Genomic DNA, 14,815 nt, shown 5'->3' on the forward strand with positions numbered 1-14,815 from the left:
TTAAGATGCCTTTTTGTGTCCTTTGTCCATTTTTATGTTGAGTTGTTTATATATAAAAGAAGTGGATATTAGTCCTTTGCCATAAATCGCCATTCTTGTTCCCTGTCATTCAGCTTTCTTTTAAAATTTTTTTGTAATCTTCAGCTACAAATCAAGTTTTATGCAGTTAACATTTCTTTTCCTTTGTTTGGCTTTGGAATTATTGCTATGAAAGGTTTTCTGTAGCCTAAGTTTATAGAAATACTGTTTTACATTTTCTATTGGTTTTTATCATTTTAAATTTAGTTTCTTGAGCTATCTGGAATTTATTGTACACATGTGAGGTTGGAATCTAACTTCATTTAATGTGTGGTGAGGCATTTCATCATCCATTCTTTCATTAAACAGATTTTTAACGCCTGCCTACCATGTGCTAAGCAATGTTCTGGATGATGGGAAGGTAGTAGAGAATGAAACAGACAAAGCCCTTTCCTCCTTGATTTTCTCTTCTAGAAAGAGAAGGCAGCAGTGAAAAAGAAGAAATACTACTGAGGATGTTGTTACATGCTGTGGTCACCAAACATTAGGGTGGCCTGGCTGAGTGTGACACGGTGTCTGCTTTAGCTAGGCAGAACTGGGTTGGCATGTTTGAGGAGATGGCATTCAAACTGTTGTACACCTATTGAAATAATATATTGAGTAATCTGCTTATTCTTGAAAAATTTGAGATACTACCTAAATTTACACTAAATTAGATATACTAAATTAGATAACACACTAAATTTATATATGTATATAAAATGTTTACATATAACAAATTTAGATACATTTACATACACACTTGAGTTTATTTTTCTGAATTCTGTTCTGTTGCTCTAGTTCTACTGTAGTACCACTCTATTTTATTTGTTTTAGAATTTTCTTTGTTAGTTTATAAAGAACATCCCAACCTCCTTTGGTTACTGTACTGTTCATCTGCATTTATCCTTAGGGTCAAATTTTATTAACTATTTTCAAGTTCAACAGAAATTGTTAAAAAATATGCAGTTTTGATTTGGGTTCACTAACTATATAAATTTGAGGAAGATTACCATCTTTACAATATTTATTCTTCCTATTGAGTAAAAAAAAATTACCTTTCCTTTTATTCAGATCTTTCATTATGGTTTTTGTTAACTTTCATCATGAGGATCTTGCTTATTCCTCGTAAGTGTATTCTGAGGTGTTTCAATTTTTGTTCTATGGCGACTGTAATTTAACCAGAGTTATGACTTGGTTAAAAAAAATTAAGACTGGGTTGCTGAGAATTATATCTGAAAACATGGTGCTACCGTGGTGTCTAAAACTTTATCACTATTGTGTCTTCTTTATAAAGTATATTTTCATTATTAAAATATTCCTATTTATTCCATTTGATATTTGGCCTTTTTAAAGAATAACAATATCAAAAAACTCAGTGTTTTATATTTGAGGAAACCTCTGCATGAAGGAGATAAACCCATGAAGCTGCTTATTTCAAATACCATGATTTACCATGAGCTTAATGTAGTGCTGGGGAGAAAAAAACCAATAAGTGGAAAGGAGAAAGGGAGAAAACATCTTAAGAGATTAGCAACAAATACATTTTATGACTGGTACAGTTAAGTTTCACTTTAGCTTTTTAAAATGGCTTTCTATACTAATCTACCCAGGGTTCCATAGTATGCTTCATAGTAGGGGCAAGCTCTGCGGCCTGTGGCAGGAGTGGAGGGGGTAGTAGGTTCTGCACTTTAGGGAATGGGAAGAATCTAGGAAGGTAGAGAAGACCAACATAACCCATCAGAGTCTAAATTTGGGCTTTTAATTTTGCCTTATTATTAAAATTGAAAGTAGGTTAATTTTTTGGAAAGAATATCATATTATTGCTTTTTAATGCATTGTTTTTTTCTGGCTGGATTGGGTCTTTGTGGCTGCACGTGGCTTTCTCTAGTTGTGGTGAGCACAGTCTGCTGTCTAGGTGGGGGGCGTGGGCTTCTCATTATGGTGGCTTCTCATTGCCATGCACAGGCTCTAGGGCATGCAGACTTCAGTAGTTGCAGTGCCTGGGCTCAGTAGTTACAGCGTGTGGGCATAGATGCTCCACGGCATGTGGAATCTTTCCAGACCAAGGATTGAACCCGTGTCCCCTGCATTGATAGGTGGATTCTTAACCACTGGACCACCAGGGAAGCCCAGAAAGAGGGTATCGTATTTATGATCTATTACCTTTTTCACAAAGGGGCTTATATTTTATTTCCACATATATTCTACCTTATCTGTTATTGATATGGTCTCCTCCCTGTTTTTTATTTGCTTTTGCCTGCTGTATCTTGTCTGTGTGTGTGCGTGCTCAGTTGCTCAGTTATGTCTGACTCTTTGTTACCCAATGGACTGTAGCCCCCCAGGCTCCTCTGTCCATAGGATTCTCTAAGCAAGAATACTGGAGTAGGTTGCCATTTCCTCCTCCAGGGGATCTTCCCAATCCAGAGGTTGAACCTGCATCTCCTGTATCTCCTGCATTACAGGCAGATTCTTTACCACTGAGCCACCTGGGAAGCCCATGTCTTTTCTCTAGCATCCCCACTTTTTAAAACTTTTTAGTTTTTGTTTTATGTGTGTCTCTTATATGTACGTATGTGTTAGTTGTTCAGTTGCGACTGACTCTTTGCAGCCCCATGGACTATAGCCCGCCAGGCTCCTCTGTCCATGTAATTATCCAGGGTCTTTTGTATGTGCCATATAATTGTATTTTAAGCCAATTTTACTGCTTTTCTCTTTTAATAGATAAAGCCAACCCATTTACATTTGTTGTTATACATGTATTGAGTCATTCTTTTGTTATTTAATGATTTATCATTATTATGCTTTCTTGTTTCTTCTCCTTTCTTTAGAACATTTTCCAAACTGATGATTTTTCTCATTTCTTTTTTTCCTTTCATAAAATGGAATTTCTGCCATGTATTTATATACTACTAGTAGCAACTTTCGGTGACAGAGGGTAAGATGGTTGGATGGTATCACTGATTCAGTGGACATGAACTTGGGCAAACTCTGGGAGATGGTGAAGGACAGGGAAGCCAGGCATGTTACAGTCCATGGGTTTGCAAAGAGTCCGACATGACTTGGCAACTGAACAACAAATAGCTACTTTTACTTTTCTGACAATATTTGTCAATAATTTTTAACATGTTTTTGTTATTTTGATATGTTGATTTAAAAGTACTAGGAGAAAATAAATAATGAGGTAGAAAGAAATATAGTAAACTCTGTGCCTCAGGGTTGACACTTTTTCTAGAGTTCATAGCCAGTAGGATGTAAAATATCCAAATTGCTTGGAAATTGGTTCCACTCCATCTCTGAACTCATCAGTCCTTTTCTCTCTTTTGCCTATTCATATATTGCAGTGCTCTCTGTCCTTAAATGCAACCTTTTCCATTGCTTTATTTCCACAACTTATTCCTTACTTCTTTTCATACAGTCTTTTTTTTTTTTCTCATCTTCACAAAAAGTTGGAAGTAATTTCATCTGGCTTCTTCTGATTCTTCCATTTATTCTTTTTATCTTCCATTTATTCTTTTATCCACTGTAAGCTGACTTCTTCCTTCATCATTTTTCTGAAATTAGCTAATTTTCAAATCAGACATTCTTTTCAACCATCATGCTATTTGACCCACCTGACTTCTAATAGTGTTGACTAGCCCCTCTTCCTTGAAACCCTTTTCCCCCCAAGTTTCAGTCCTGAGTCTCCTTCCATCTCCCTTTCTGTCTTTCTCTCGCTCTTACGCTTGCTGAGAGTTGCTGGGATCTTTTCTTGGCCTTCTTACAACATGAGGAGTTGGATGGCCTTGGGTTCAAGCTGTATGATTTGAATGTACTAACCTTTTTGATCCTCAGATTCCTCATCGGTAAAACGATGACTTTAATTCTATCACTTTGGCAGGTTGTCCTTTGGGTTAAATGAGCTGAGGCATATGAATCTCCTCTTGGTACAAAACTGAGTACAAGGTGAGTTATCATTTAGTGTAACTGCCACTCAGTTAGTGTTCCCTCTTGTATTAGTTAGGGTTCTCCAGAGAAAGAGAACCAATAGGATATATGTCGATATACAGAGAGGTTATGAGGAGTTGGCTCACACAGTTACGGAGGATGAAGAGTTCCCATGACCTTCCATCTGCACTGCAGAGGGCCCAGGAAAGCCAGTGCTTCAGTCCCACTCCAAACCAAGGGGTGTGAGATCCAGTGACTGATGATCCAAGTCCTGGTCTGAGTCTGAAGGCTCAAGAACTAAGAGAGCTATGTTTAAGGGCTGGAGAAGTTGGTCATCTCAGCTCAAGCAGAGAGAGCAAATTCATCTTTCTTCAGCCTTTTTGTTCTGTGTGGGCCCTCAGTGGATTGGATGATGCCCTTCCACCTTTTTGTTACTCAATCTACCTATTCAAATGGGAGCACTCTCACAGAAATACTCAGAAATAATGCTTTACCAACTCTCGGATCATACCTTAGCCCAGTCAAGTTGACATGTGAAATTAACCATCACACTTATCAAACATAGTGATTTCTTACAGTTTTATTTCCTCATCTAAGAGATGGAAAACAAGGCCCAAATGGGCTTTTAAGTTTGAAATGCCATTTTCAAGTCAAGCTGGGTGTTTTGTTGGTTGTCTCACAGACCAGCCACATTCTAGATTTATCCTATTTATACATGCTTTCCCCCCATTAACTGGAGTTTCCACCCAGTTATTGTAAAGCCTAAAATTCCATGTGCTGTCTCTACAACTTTGAGCCTTAGGGAGCTCTAGAGACCTAGCTGTGAGTTCCCCTGCTCTCACTGGATATGCTCCCACCTAGTGGGAAGGGCTCCCCACCCAACTGGCTCCCGTCAGTCTGGCCAGGTACACTTGTACTAATCCTCAACCTAATGGTTTTTTATCTTCCTACCAGCTTGAAAATGTTTAAACAAGCCAATCATATCTTCCCATGGTAGCCAAGGGTCACATCGCCCTCCTGTCAGTATAAGCCTGCCTCCCACAGCCCATGCTGGCTCACTGAGTATGACCACCACATGGTCTTGCATGTGTGGCGTGTCCTCCCCCAGGTTGTGAGAATATGTGACTAATAATTGCTGTCCGTCTCTTCTGTCCAGTGCTGTGTGTCATATATTTGGTCATCTTACGCTATTTAGGGTGGGGAATCCATCCTTTCATCAGTGGGGTAAATAGGATACAATCAGAATACCATCTACTCTTCTCCACTGCTAATCTAGAGCAGCCTTCAATGTCTCTCCCTATTACTCCTTATGTCTGTCCCTGATTGTTTCATAATAATGTCTGTTTTTGTTGCAGATATTCAGTTTCTTTTGGAAGGTAACATTTTCTCTCACAGATCTCTTTATCCTATCCTGTCTAATGCTGCTTGTTTTTTGTTATTTTTGTTTTACTTCCCTCAGAGGTGTTATTGGCATAATTTTTTTTTAAGCAGGAATTTATAGTTTCAGGATTCAAGGATGTGTCTGTGGACTTCACCTGGGAGGAGCAGGTCCATCTAGATTCTCCTCAGAGGAACCTGTATGGGAAAGTGATGCTGAGAAACTATAGGAACCTGGTTTCACTGGGTAAGGACTTCTCCTTGTAACTCAAAACCTACCTAGTACCATCTTTCCTACCACTGACAGCTTGTACAGCCTGTGGAATTTTTGAATTTGTACTTGAAATCCTGATACCACAGGACATTATTTTAGGGTAGTTCCTTGGTGTCCTCTCAAGGTGAAAGGTCTTTTCTGTAGAGAATGGAAAAATGGGAAATCTCAGAAGCCACATACTCTCAGAAGCCCAGAAGAGGAAGGGATAAGACATACTGGGAGTGATTTTTATGCTCAGTTCAGAACTCAAATGTAGTGTTTTTCTTCCAAAGCAGGACATCAGCTTTCCAAACCTAATGTGAGTTCTCAGCTGGGTTGAGAACTGAACCTGATGACAAAAGAACATCCTGGGTGCATCTCCCCAGGTAAGGATCAGGCTGCAAATACTTGTTTTATGAGTGTCACCTTGGGGAGAAACCACTTCAGAGGTCCCTGAGTCTCTTGAGACCTGTACCATTTGCTGTGTGTTTGTATTTGTCTAACAGTGTGAATATATACCCTATGTCCTCTGTGTTGTTACTGGGTAGCACTTGTTGGTACTTCACACTTGACTGGATAGGCCTTCTTTGAGGTTACTTGGTGGTGTGTGTGTTTTACAGGTGGACCCTGCTTGGCTTTCCACTTTTTCTCTTCTTCTGTGTAACTGGGTCAGATTAGAAGGATAAAGTCCAGTTCATGCATATCTTTTGCTTTCACAGTAAAGCTTCCTGCCCATAGGCCTTTGATCTCTTGGTTTACTGTTATTTCTGCTCTGGTAATTTTGATCAACCTGACAAGTGGATTCTCAGACTGTAGTTTCCTGTCCTCTGCCTCTCATTGCTTCCAGGCCATTTTATCTAGGATAAGAAATGGGATCAGTGAAAACAAAGTCTGAGTGGTTACAAGGCCTTTCCTCCTGCCCCATTTCAAGCAGTTCAACAGATTCTCCCCTACCTGCCTCTACCACTAGTTCTTATCTTCAAGGAATGGGTATTTAGGAAAGGGTAGGGCCCTTTAGGATTCTCTTCCCTAAACAGAGTGAGAAAATCACAGGCTCCTTGGGCAGAAGGGCGGAGCACTTTGAGATTGTGCCATCCTCCTTTGAGAGTTTAAGTTTCAAGTATGTTCTGATACTTTATCTTCCAGACAAATATGTACCCTAAGGGTAGTTTATATACATTAATTTACTTAGTCCTTATGAGATTATTTGCATCCTCATTTTATATCTGTGAAACTCAGATTCAGAGAAACAAGTAAGTACTTAAGATGCTAAGTGTTAACAGCTAGTGTTTAAACCCAAGTTTGTCTGCCTCCAGTGTAAACAATCTTTTCACTATGTCACACTACTATGTTTTATGAGGATTTAATATCAGAATTATAGGCAGCCTGCAGAAGAGAAGAAACTGCTGGTAAATCTGCTATGGCTTATTGATCTGCCTCTCCTAATCCCAACTTGTCTGTATATCTTCTCTTAGTTCCATCTTCCTTTTTTAGCCTTGTCCAACAGTTGGTGATTTCAGTATCTGTCCCTCCCGCATATACGCTCACTCTTTCCTCTACTTACCTGCTTCTAGTTCCTCTGTTATTTATCGGTGGCTCACTGTTCTTTCCCTACCTTCCAATTCTCTTCCTAATTATAGGGACATCCTTGGAAGCTCTCAAATGTGCCATATAGTTATTCTCAGTTGCATTCTCTTATTCCCATCTTATACAGTTTTCAATCTAGTATAGAAACAATTTTGAATTTTTATTTTTTTCAGACTGGAAGACCAAGACTTGAAACAAAAGAGTCAACTACGAAGCCCAAGTTATTGAAGATTTATCTTATGGGGTAATAATGGAAAGGGAAGGTCTCTGGCATTCTTCTTTAGGGGAAACCTGGGAACCTGATAATTGGTTAGAGGGGCAACAGGAAAACCAGGATAGACATTTGGGCCAAGTGCACATTACCCATAAGGAAACCCTCACTGAGCGAAGGACATGTGGAGGTAATGAACTTGAAAGATGTTCCAGTCAGGGTTCAATCATTGATATACAACAAACTATTCCTGTGGGGAAAAGTCCTCACAACTGGAATTCACATGGAAAAGACACTAAACAAAATGCTGAATTAATTAAAACTCAAAGAATATTTGCAGGAGAGAAAGTCTATGAATGTAATGAGTGTGGGAAAACCTTCAGCCAGAGTTCGTCTCTTCTTAAGCACCAGAGAATTCATACGGGGGAGAAACCCTATAAGTGTAATGTATGTGAGAAGCACTTCATTGAACGTTCCTCACTTACTGTACATCAAAGAATCCATACTGGAGAGAAACCCTACAAATGTAATGAATGTGGGAAAACCTTCAGTCAGAGTATGAACCTTACTGTTCATCAAAGAACTCATACTGGAGAGAAACCATATCAGTGTAAAGAGTGTGGAAAAGCTTTCCGCAAGAATTCATCCCTTATTCAACATGAAAGGATTCATACTGGAGAGAAACCCTACAAATGTAATGAATGTGGTAAAGCTTTTACCCAAAGTATGAATCTCACAGTGCATCAAAGAACTCACACAGGAGAAAAACCCTATGAATGTAATGAATGTGGAAAAGCCTTCAGTCAAAGTATGCATCTTACTGTACATCAGAGAAGTCATACTGGAGAAAAACCCTATGAGTGTAGTGAATGTGGAAAAGCCTTTAGTAAGAGCTCAGCTCTTACCCTGCATCAGCGAAATCATACTGGAGAAAAACCCTACAAATGTAACAAATGTGGGAAATCCTTTAGCCAAAGTACATACCTTATAGAGCATCAGAGACTTCATTCTGGAGTAAAACCTTTTGAATGTAATCAGTGTGGGAAAGCTTTCAGTAAGAATTCATCTCTTACTCAACATCGGAGAATTCATACTGGAGAGAAACCTTATGAGTGTATGGTATGTGGAAAACATTTCACTGGGCGATCATCCCTTACTGTACATCAGGTTATTCATACTGGAGAGAAGCCTTATGAATGCAGTGAATGTGGAAAGGCCTTCAGCCAGAGTGCATACCTTATTGAGCATCAAAGAATTCATACTGGTGAGAAGCCCTATGAATGCGATCAGTGTGGAAAAGCCTTCATTAAGAATTCATCGCTTATAGTGCACCAGAGAACTCATACAGGAGAGAAACCCTATCAGTGTAATGAATGTGGAAAAGCCTTCAGTCGGAGTACAAATCTTACACGGCATCAGAGAACTCATACGTGAGGAAAACATGGGACCCTTCATCATGATTAACTCTTCAGTGGTAATCAGTTAAATCATGTAATATAGAAACCTAATAAATGTAATGATTCCAGTAATTTTTTAGTTGTATAATATACCATGTCAGAAAATACAGACCACTGCAGAGAAACCACATAAAAGTGGAGAGAAATCTTGATTCAGAAAGTAAAACTTACTTTATACCAGAACGTTTAAATAACTAATGTTCTAAGCAGTGAGGATTCATGCTGAAGATAAGTTCTATTGTATTATACTGCAGATTCTCCTTTGGACATCAGAGACTTCACACTGGAGAGAAAATGTGAGAGTGCTTAACTGGACAACCCAAAGACCTGGTATGTAGTCCTGATCTGCTACTAACTTGGACAAGTCACTTAGTTTCACCAGGTCCCAGTGTCCTTATTTGGTAAATGAGGGATTTTTAGATTTAGAAGGCTCCAAGATTGCTACAGTGTTAAAATCCCATAAATATAATGAATGCTTGAAAATCCTTGATTTTTCACCATCTTATATATGTTATCTAGATGCTCCTATTCCACAATCTGGTTTCCCTGAATCTGTTCAGTCAAAATTTTGTACCTCCACCAACTTCTATGATTGTTTCATGTCCTCCTCTACACCCTTTTACTTTCTCCTCTGAAATATTGGCTGGTTGCTACCAGATGACAGAATAATTGTACAGATCTTAACACAATAGCATGCTGTTTTAATTCTCCAATAACAGTCATTAAACTATTGTTAATAAGCTAATTATTTAGAAAACAATATAACAAATATAGTCTTAGAGTACATAGGATTCAAACACATTTTTGGATTGTACTCTTAACTATCAAAGTGGAAAGGAGAGGAAGCTAAACACTAACAGACATGAATATCTGATGTTATTAACAAAATCTTTACAACTCATAAAATATTCAAAACAGTCATAGGGAGAGATTTTATAGATCTATAGTTATGAGAGTAGTTAAAGCAATTTCATTTATAGGTGATAAATATGATTAGGAAATCAAACTGAAAAAGATAGTCTTTGTTTTCCTAGGGCTAAACTAAGAAACTAGCAGTGGGATGGGAGAGAAAAGGAAGAATTCAAGCAATGATAAGGCAGAATCTAGGTATAGTGGTAATTAAGTGTGAGCACTCAGATTTATTTAGGTGGATGGCTGCCATAATTAACACAAAAAGTTGACTGACTTTGTGAGGCAATGATGAGTTTGGTCTGGGGGCATTTTATGAGTGAGTAGTATCCAAATGAAGATTACTGATAGGCAGTTGAATAAGTAGAAGGGTGGTGATAAAAGGGGATTCTGGGAGTACTGTCTTTAAATGCAGTAAGTAGAAGGCTAAACTAAGAAGCTTTGCTGGTAGCTCAGCTGTTAAAGAATCCACCTGCAATGAGGGAGACCTGAGTTTGATCCCTGGGTTGGAAAGATCCCCTGGAGGAGGGCACGGCAACCCACTTCAGTATTCTTGCCTGGAGAATCCCCATGGACTGAGGAACCTGGTGGGCTACAGTCCATGGGGTCATAAAGAGTCAGACATAAATTAGCACACACAAGTGGGAGATGTCAAATTAGTAGAAGCTGAGGAGAAAAAAACAGGCAAAAAAAAAGAAAAACAGAAAAATCAGGAGAAGGTGGTGGCATAGAAGTAAAAGAATTTTAGCATAGAGATAGATTTTCAAATGCTACAGTAAGGTAAAAATAGAAAATAGCCTTTGGTTTTTTATAATCTCTAACTTTTAGCGGGTTGAAGACTGAGTTAAAGGTTGAAAAGGACTTAATAGCTTGATTGACAAAGGAGAGATTTAGGAAGGTAACTAGAGGGAGACTGTGGTTGAGAGAGGGAAAGCTTTTGGCTACAAATAACAAAGCCCAAATAACAATGGCTTGCAAGCAAAGAGGGATTTGTTTTTCTCCCATAACTAATCTGGAGGTGCTTGGCATTGTTTCAAAGGCAAAATAATTCAGTGCCTTGAGTGTCATGACTTTTTCATCAAGTCACAGGATGGCTCCCATAGTTCAGGTAAAATATCTGCATTCAAAGCAGGAAGAAGGGGTGGGTAGGACCAGCAACATCTGTGCCTTTTATCAGAAAGGGTTTTCCCAGAAACCCTCAGCAGACTTCTGATTACATCTTATTGACCATAGCTGCTGTGTTGCATGGAGGCTAGGAGCAAAGGAATCAGAAAAAAATATTTAGCTCTTCCAGCCTCTATAGTGGAGTTTAGGCAAGCAAAGGGGGGGATTGAGAAAGGTGTTGATTTAGCCAACAAATAATCTGCCAGGAGCATTTGTATGATTTAAGGCAGAAGAATTGAGCATGTTTATCACTGCATGGGAGAGTCTGAAAGTGCAGAGAGGAGGGAATGTGCAGTTCAAAGTGGGGAAATCAGATCTAGGACAGAGGCAGAGGCCACAGGGATCTTTTTCAACAGGAGGAAGGAAACTTTCCACTGGGAGAGGGGTGAACAAGAAACAATGGGTACAGAAGATATTTCTGGATAGCAATGGAGGTTTCCCATGGACTCTTGAGTGTTTAGAACTACATCATTTTGATCTCTATGGGCTACAGGACCTCTACAGAGTTTAAAAAAAAAAAGGCAAGGACTAAGGGGGAATGAAACACTGAATTAATTATAACCTCAGAAACTTAGATTTTAAATAATGTCTCTCCCTTACACCAGCTTCTTACTTTCCCTTTATATATTTGTTTTTCTTGTTCCCCACCTGATCTCAAAAGATAGAAATGAATGGAAGAAGGAAGCAGAGAGGCAGAAAATAGATGAAAAATGAAAAAGTAGCAAAATTAAAGGCTCAAAGGGAGGCAGAGGATGAGAAGGAGAGGAAGAATAAAATGTACTGAAGCCTATAAGATGGATGTGATAACCCCAAATTGGTAAAATGTTAACCTTTAGAGGGAGCAGCAGGAGAAATGGGTCAGATAAATGAAGGTTTCACTTTTTCAGGAGTTTTGGAAGCTTCGGGTCCTCATATGTCAGTGCTCAGCCATCCTGGGCAACAAGGAAAGAGGAAACTTCTGCACCTTTCTTCCCAGCAGGGGCAGGATTCCTGGTCCCTAGACATGAGAGACCCTGGGCAAGGCACTTAATATATCGCTGTCTCAATTTTCTTATTTGTTAACAGTGCAGACCTTATAGCTTTGGATTACATTCAGTACTAATGTAAAATGCTTAGTGCCCAACACATATTTAGTGCTAAATAAATATTATCACTTTCATATATATGAACAATATCCAAACTTGTTAGCATGGTATCCAGAGCCTTTAATTATCTCAATTATCTTGGGCTCTGAAAGCAAATACCTTGTAGGAAGGTTATATAATTGTAGGAGGCTCTCTCCTCCTTCTATTACCCCACTGCTGTAACAGCCTTCTAACTGCTTTCCCTGTATTAGCTCTAGCCCCACCACAGCCTTTTCTCCCCAAAGCAGACCATTGATTCTGTCAAAATGTATTCAGCCACACCACTCTTTTGCTTAAACCCCTTTGATGGTTTCCTATAACGTATAGAATAAACCCAAACTTTTTACCATGGCCTTCAAGCCCTCTAGTCCCTTCTAATCTCCTCTCCCACTCTCCCTTGTTGACTGTGCCCTCTTCTGTCATACTGGCCTTCTTAAACCACAGACTCACCAACAACACCTCTATCTCTGGTCAGCATTTCTGTTCTCTTCCCAATATTCAAATGTTTTCCTTCCTTACTGCATTCAGATCTCTGCTCAAATGTTACCTCCTCAAAGAGAACTCAAAGTACTACTTAAAATAATCCCCACTTCCCCACCCAGTCACACTCTAAACCTAACAGCCTAAGTGTGTCATCCGTTCAGTTCAGTCACTCAGTAGTGACCGACTCTTTGCGACCCCAGGGACTGCAGCACGCCAGCCTTCCCTGTCCATCACCAACTCCCGGAGCTTGCTCAGACTCACGTCCATCGAGTCGGTGATGCCATCCAACCGTCTCATCCTCCGTTGTCCCCTCCTGCCTTTGATCTTTCCCAGCATCATTCCAGTGAGTTAGTTCTCCGCATCAGGTGGCCCAAGTACTGGGGCTTCGGCATCAGTCGTTCAGTGTGTCGTCACTGCCTAATAAAACATTTTCTGTTTATTGAGTACTACCTCTAGTAGAATTCAACCTGCAACAGTGCTGTTGTTCAGTCGCTCAGTCGTGTCTCTTTGCTACCCCATGTACTGCAGCATGCCACGGTTTCACTATTTCTCCGGTCCTTAGAACAGTGCCTGACACAAGCAGACACTCCAAAGGTGTCTACAGAATGAAATAGTCAATAAAAACATAAACAGAATGCCGTAAGTAAACACTGCTTTCTAAGATGTGGCCAACAGTTCCCTAATTGACAAATCTCAGGTCTCATTATTGACTTTTTTTTTTGGCGGGGTGGGGTTGGGGGGAGATAAAACCCTTTCGTGTTTACTTTCCGAGCTCCCAGAAAATACATATTCAAAGGCAACTAAATATCTCCAGTTGGAGTTTTCTATACTTTATCTCATCCTTGCCCGCCTCTGCAAGATACTGTCCACAAAAATAAATACCATCTCTCTAGACAGCACCCAATTGTACAATACAAACTCCTGGGCATCAAGGCTCCTTGCTAAGACGTGGAGAACCAAATTTATTCTACCTCGTGGACGTTTCTCGCACCATGCCCTCTGTCCTGTGGCCACCATCCTGTTCCCAGCCAGCATCCGCTGAATCCTCAACTACCGCAGCAGCCTCCTCAGTCATCTGCCCGCACCTCTGTCGACCTGGTTCCCGCGTCCCACTCATCGCCCGAACCACGCTCCGGCCCAAACACCAGGACCCACTGTTAGCATCTTGAGCGTTCCCGTGGCCGAAGCACGGCCCCACTGCCTTCGCTAGTAATCGCGCGGTCCTCCACTCGGGAACGCTCCTTTTCGACTTGTCTCCTACTGAGAACTTGAGGCGCGTCCCGGTTCCGCTCTCCTCGTCGGATCAGGCGCCGCTCCCCCGGCATGACCTCCCGTGTCCCTTTGTCAACTTTTCGCTGGTGTCTATCTTCGTCATGCTGACCAGAACGGAACCAAATCCGCACGTGAGGATCAGCGTGTTGGGGGGTCACCTGCCTGGGGAACCGTGACCACCAGGCGAGTCCCTGGGAAATGTAGTTTCGGCACCAAACCCTCTCTGGCCCGGGCTCGGGGGTGGGGGGGGCCTACCTGCGCAGGCGCGCAACGTCACTTTCTCCGCCCAGCGCGGAGGCCGGCGCTTGCTGCCGATATGCCTTCTGGGAAGTGGAGTCTGCGAAGCAGGAGCGCGGCAGCTCTCGGACCTGTGAGAATCCGGCGAAGCAGGTCCCTCGGCAACGCGCAAGCGCAGTTCCGACCCCGACTGCAGCCCAGCTCATTGTGTTCTGCCTGCGATGTGGCGGTGTGGATCTCACCGCTGGCAGAGGCTCCTCGAAGGGCAACCCAGCGGTGACTAGGCACGGTGGCCAAAGCCGTATCGGGAGAGCGGGAGCAGCCTTGGGGTGGTGGAGCTGGTGGGAAGGGCGGCTGAAAACCGAGTCGGTCTGGGTAGTGGTCCGTTCTGAAGGACGCTGATCTGACGCCCCAAACTTCCCTGGATGTATGGCCAAGGTTAGATTCCAAAGACAAAAAGGCCAAGTGTGGGCTCGGGTTTAGGGTCCGAATCCGCGGGTGCATGTGGAGAAAGATACGGTCAGGGTCACTGGTTTGTGATTTGGAACCAACTCCGGTAATCCCGTTTACGCTCGGTGGTAGATGCTCCCGGTGTGGTTCGGCTCCCTGTATCTGGAACTCGCTGAGGCCGGGTCTGCAGCGGCGCAACCACTGCACCAGCTCCCCAAGGGACCTAGCTGAGAGGCAGAGGGCCGGTGGGTCGGTTGTACGATTAAAATTCGTTGCGCCCAACACCCCCACCCGACCCCCACAGATA

At 41.5% G+C, this 14,815-nt stretch overlaps 2 protein-coding genes across 21 annotated transcripts in view; both read left to right on the top strand.

Annotated features, from left to right (window-relative positions):
- ZNF454 (zinc finger protein 454) overlaps positions 1 to 14,815 on the top strand; it is a 49,105-nt gene that overhangs the window by 13,638 nt on the left and 20,652 nt on the right. For 8 of the 20 annotated variants that reach the window (XM_045166799.1, XM_044948479.2, XM_044948480.2 and 5 more), the window contains exons 1-3: positions 5,929 to 6,000; positions 7,375 to 7,445; positions 9,124 to 14,753. The gene's annotated coding sequence lies outside the window, so the exon portion shown is untranslated. Of the gene's footprint in view, positions 1 to 5,485; positions 5,609 to 5,907; positions 6,001 to 7,374; positions 7,465 to 9,123; positions 14,754 to 14,815 lie in introns of those variants that run through there. The other 12 variants (XR_006641447.1, XR_006641446.1, XM_044948478.2 and 9 more) reach the window with 12 other exon arrangements.
- ZFP2 (ZFP2 zinc finger protein) lies at positions 7,452 to 8,941 on the top strand. Its single transcript, XM_044948489.1, has one exon. The coding sequence runs from the start codon at positions 7,452 to 7,454 to the stop codon at positions 8,844 to 8,846; it is 1,395 nt and encodes a 464-aa protein (XP_044804424.1). The 3' UTR covers positions 8,847 to 8,941.

This window comes from Bubalus bubalis, chromosome 9 (genome assembly GCF_019923935.1).
Source record: "Bubalus bubalis isolate 160015118507 breed Murrah chromosome 9, NDDB_SH_1, whole genome shotgun sequence".
Classification (NCBI taxonomy): domain Eukaryota; kingdom Metazoa; phylum Chordata; class Mammalia; order Artiodactyla; family Bovidae; genus Bubalus; species Bubalus bubalis.

What these genes read in the sequence shown, in the direction of transcription:
- ZFP2 (XM_044948489.1), top strand. Translation starts at nt 7,452, where the DNA reads ATGGAAAGGGAAGGTCTCTGGCATTCTTCTTTAGGGGAAACCTGGGAA.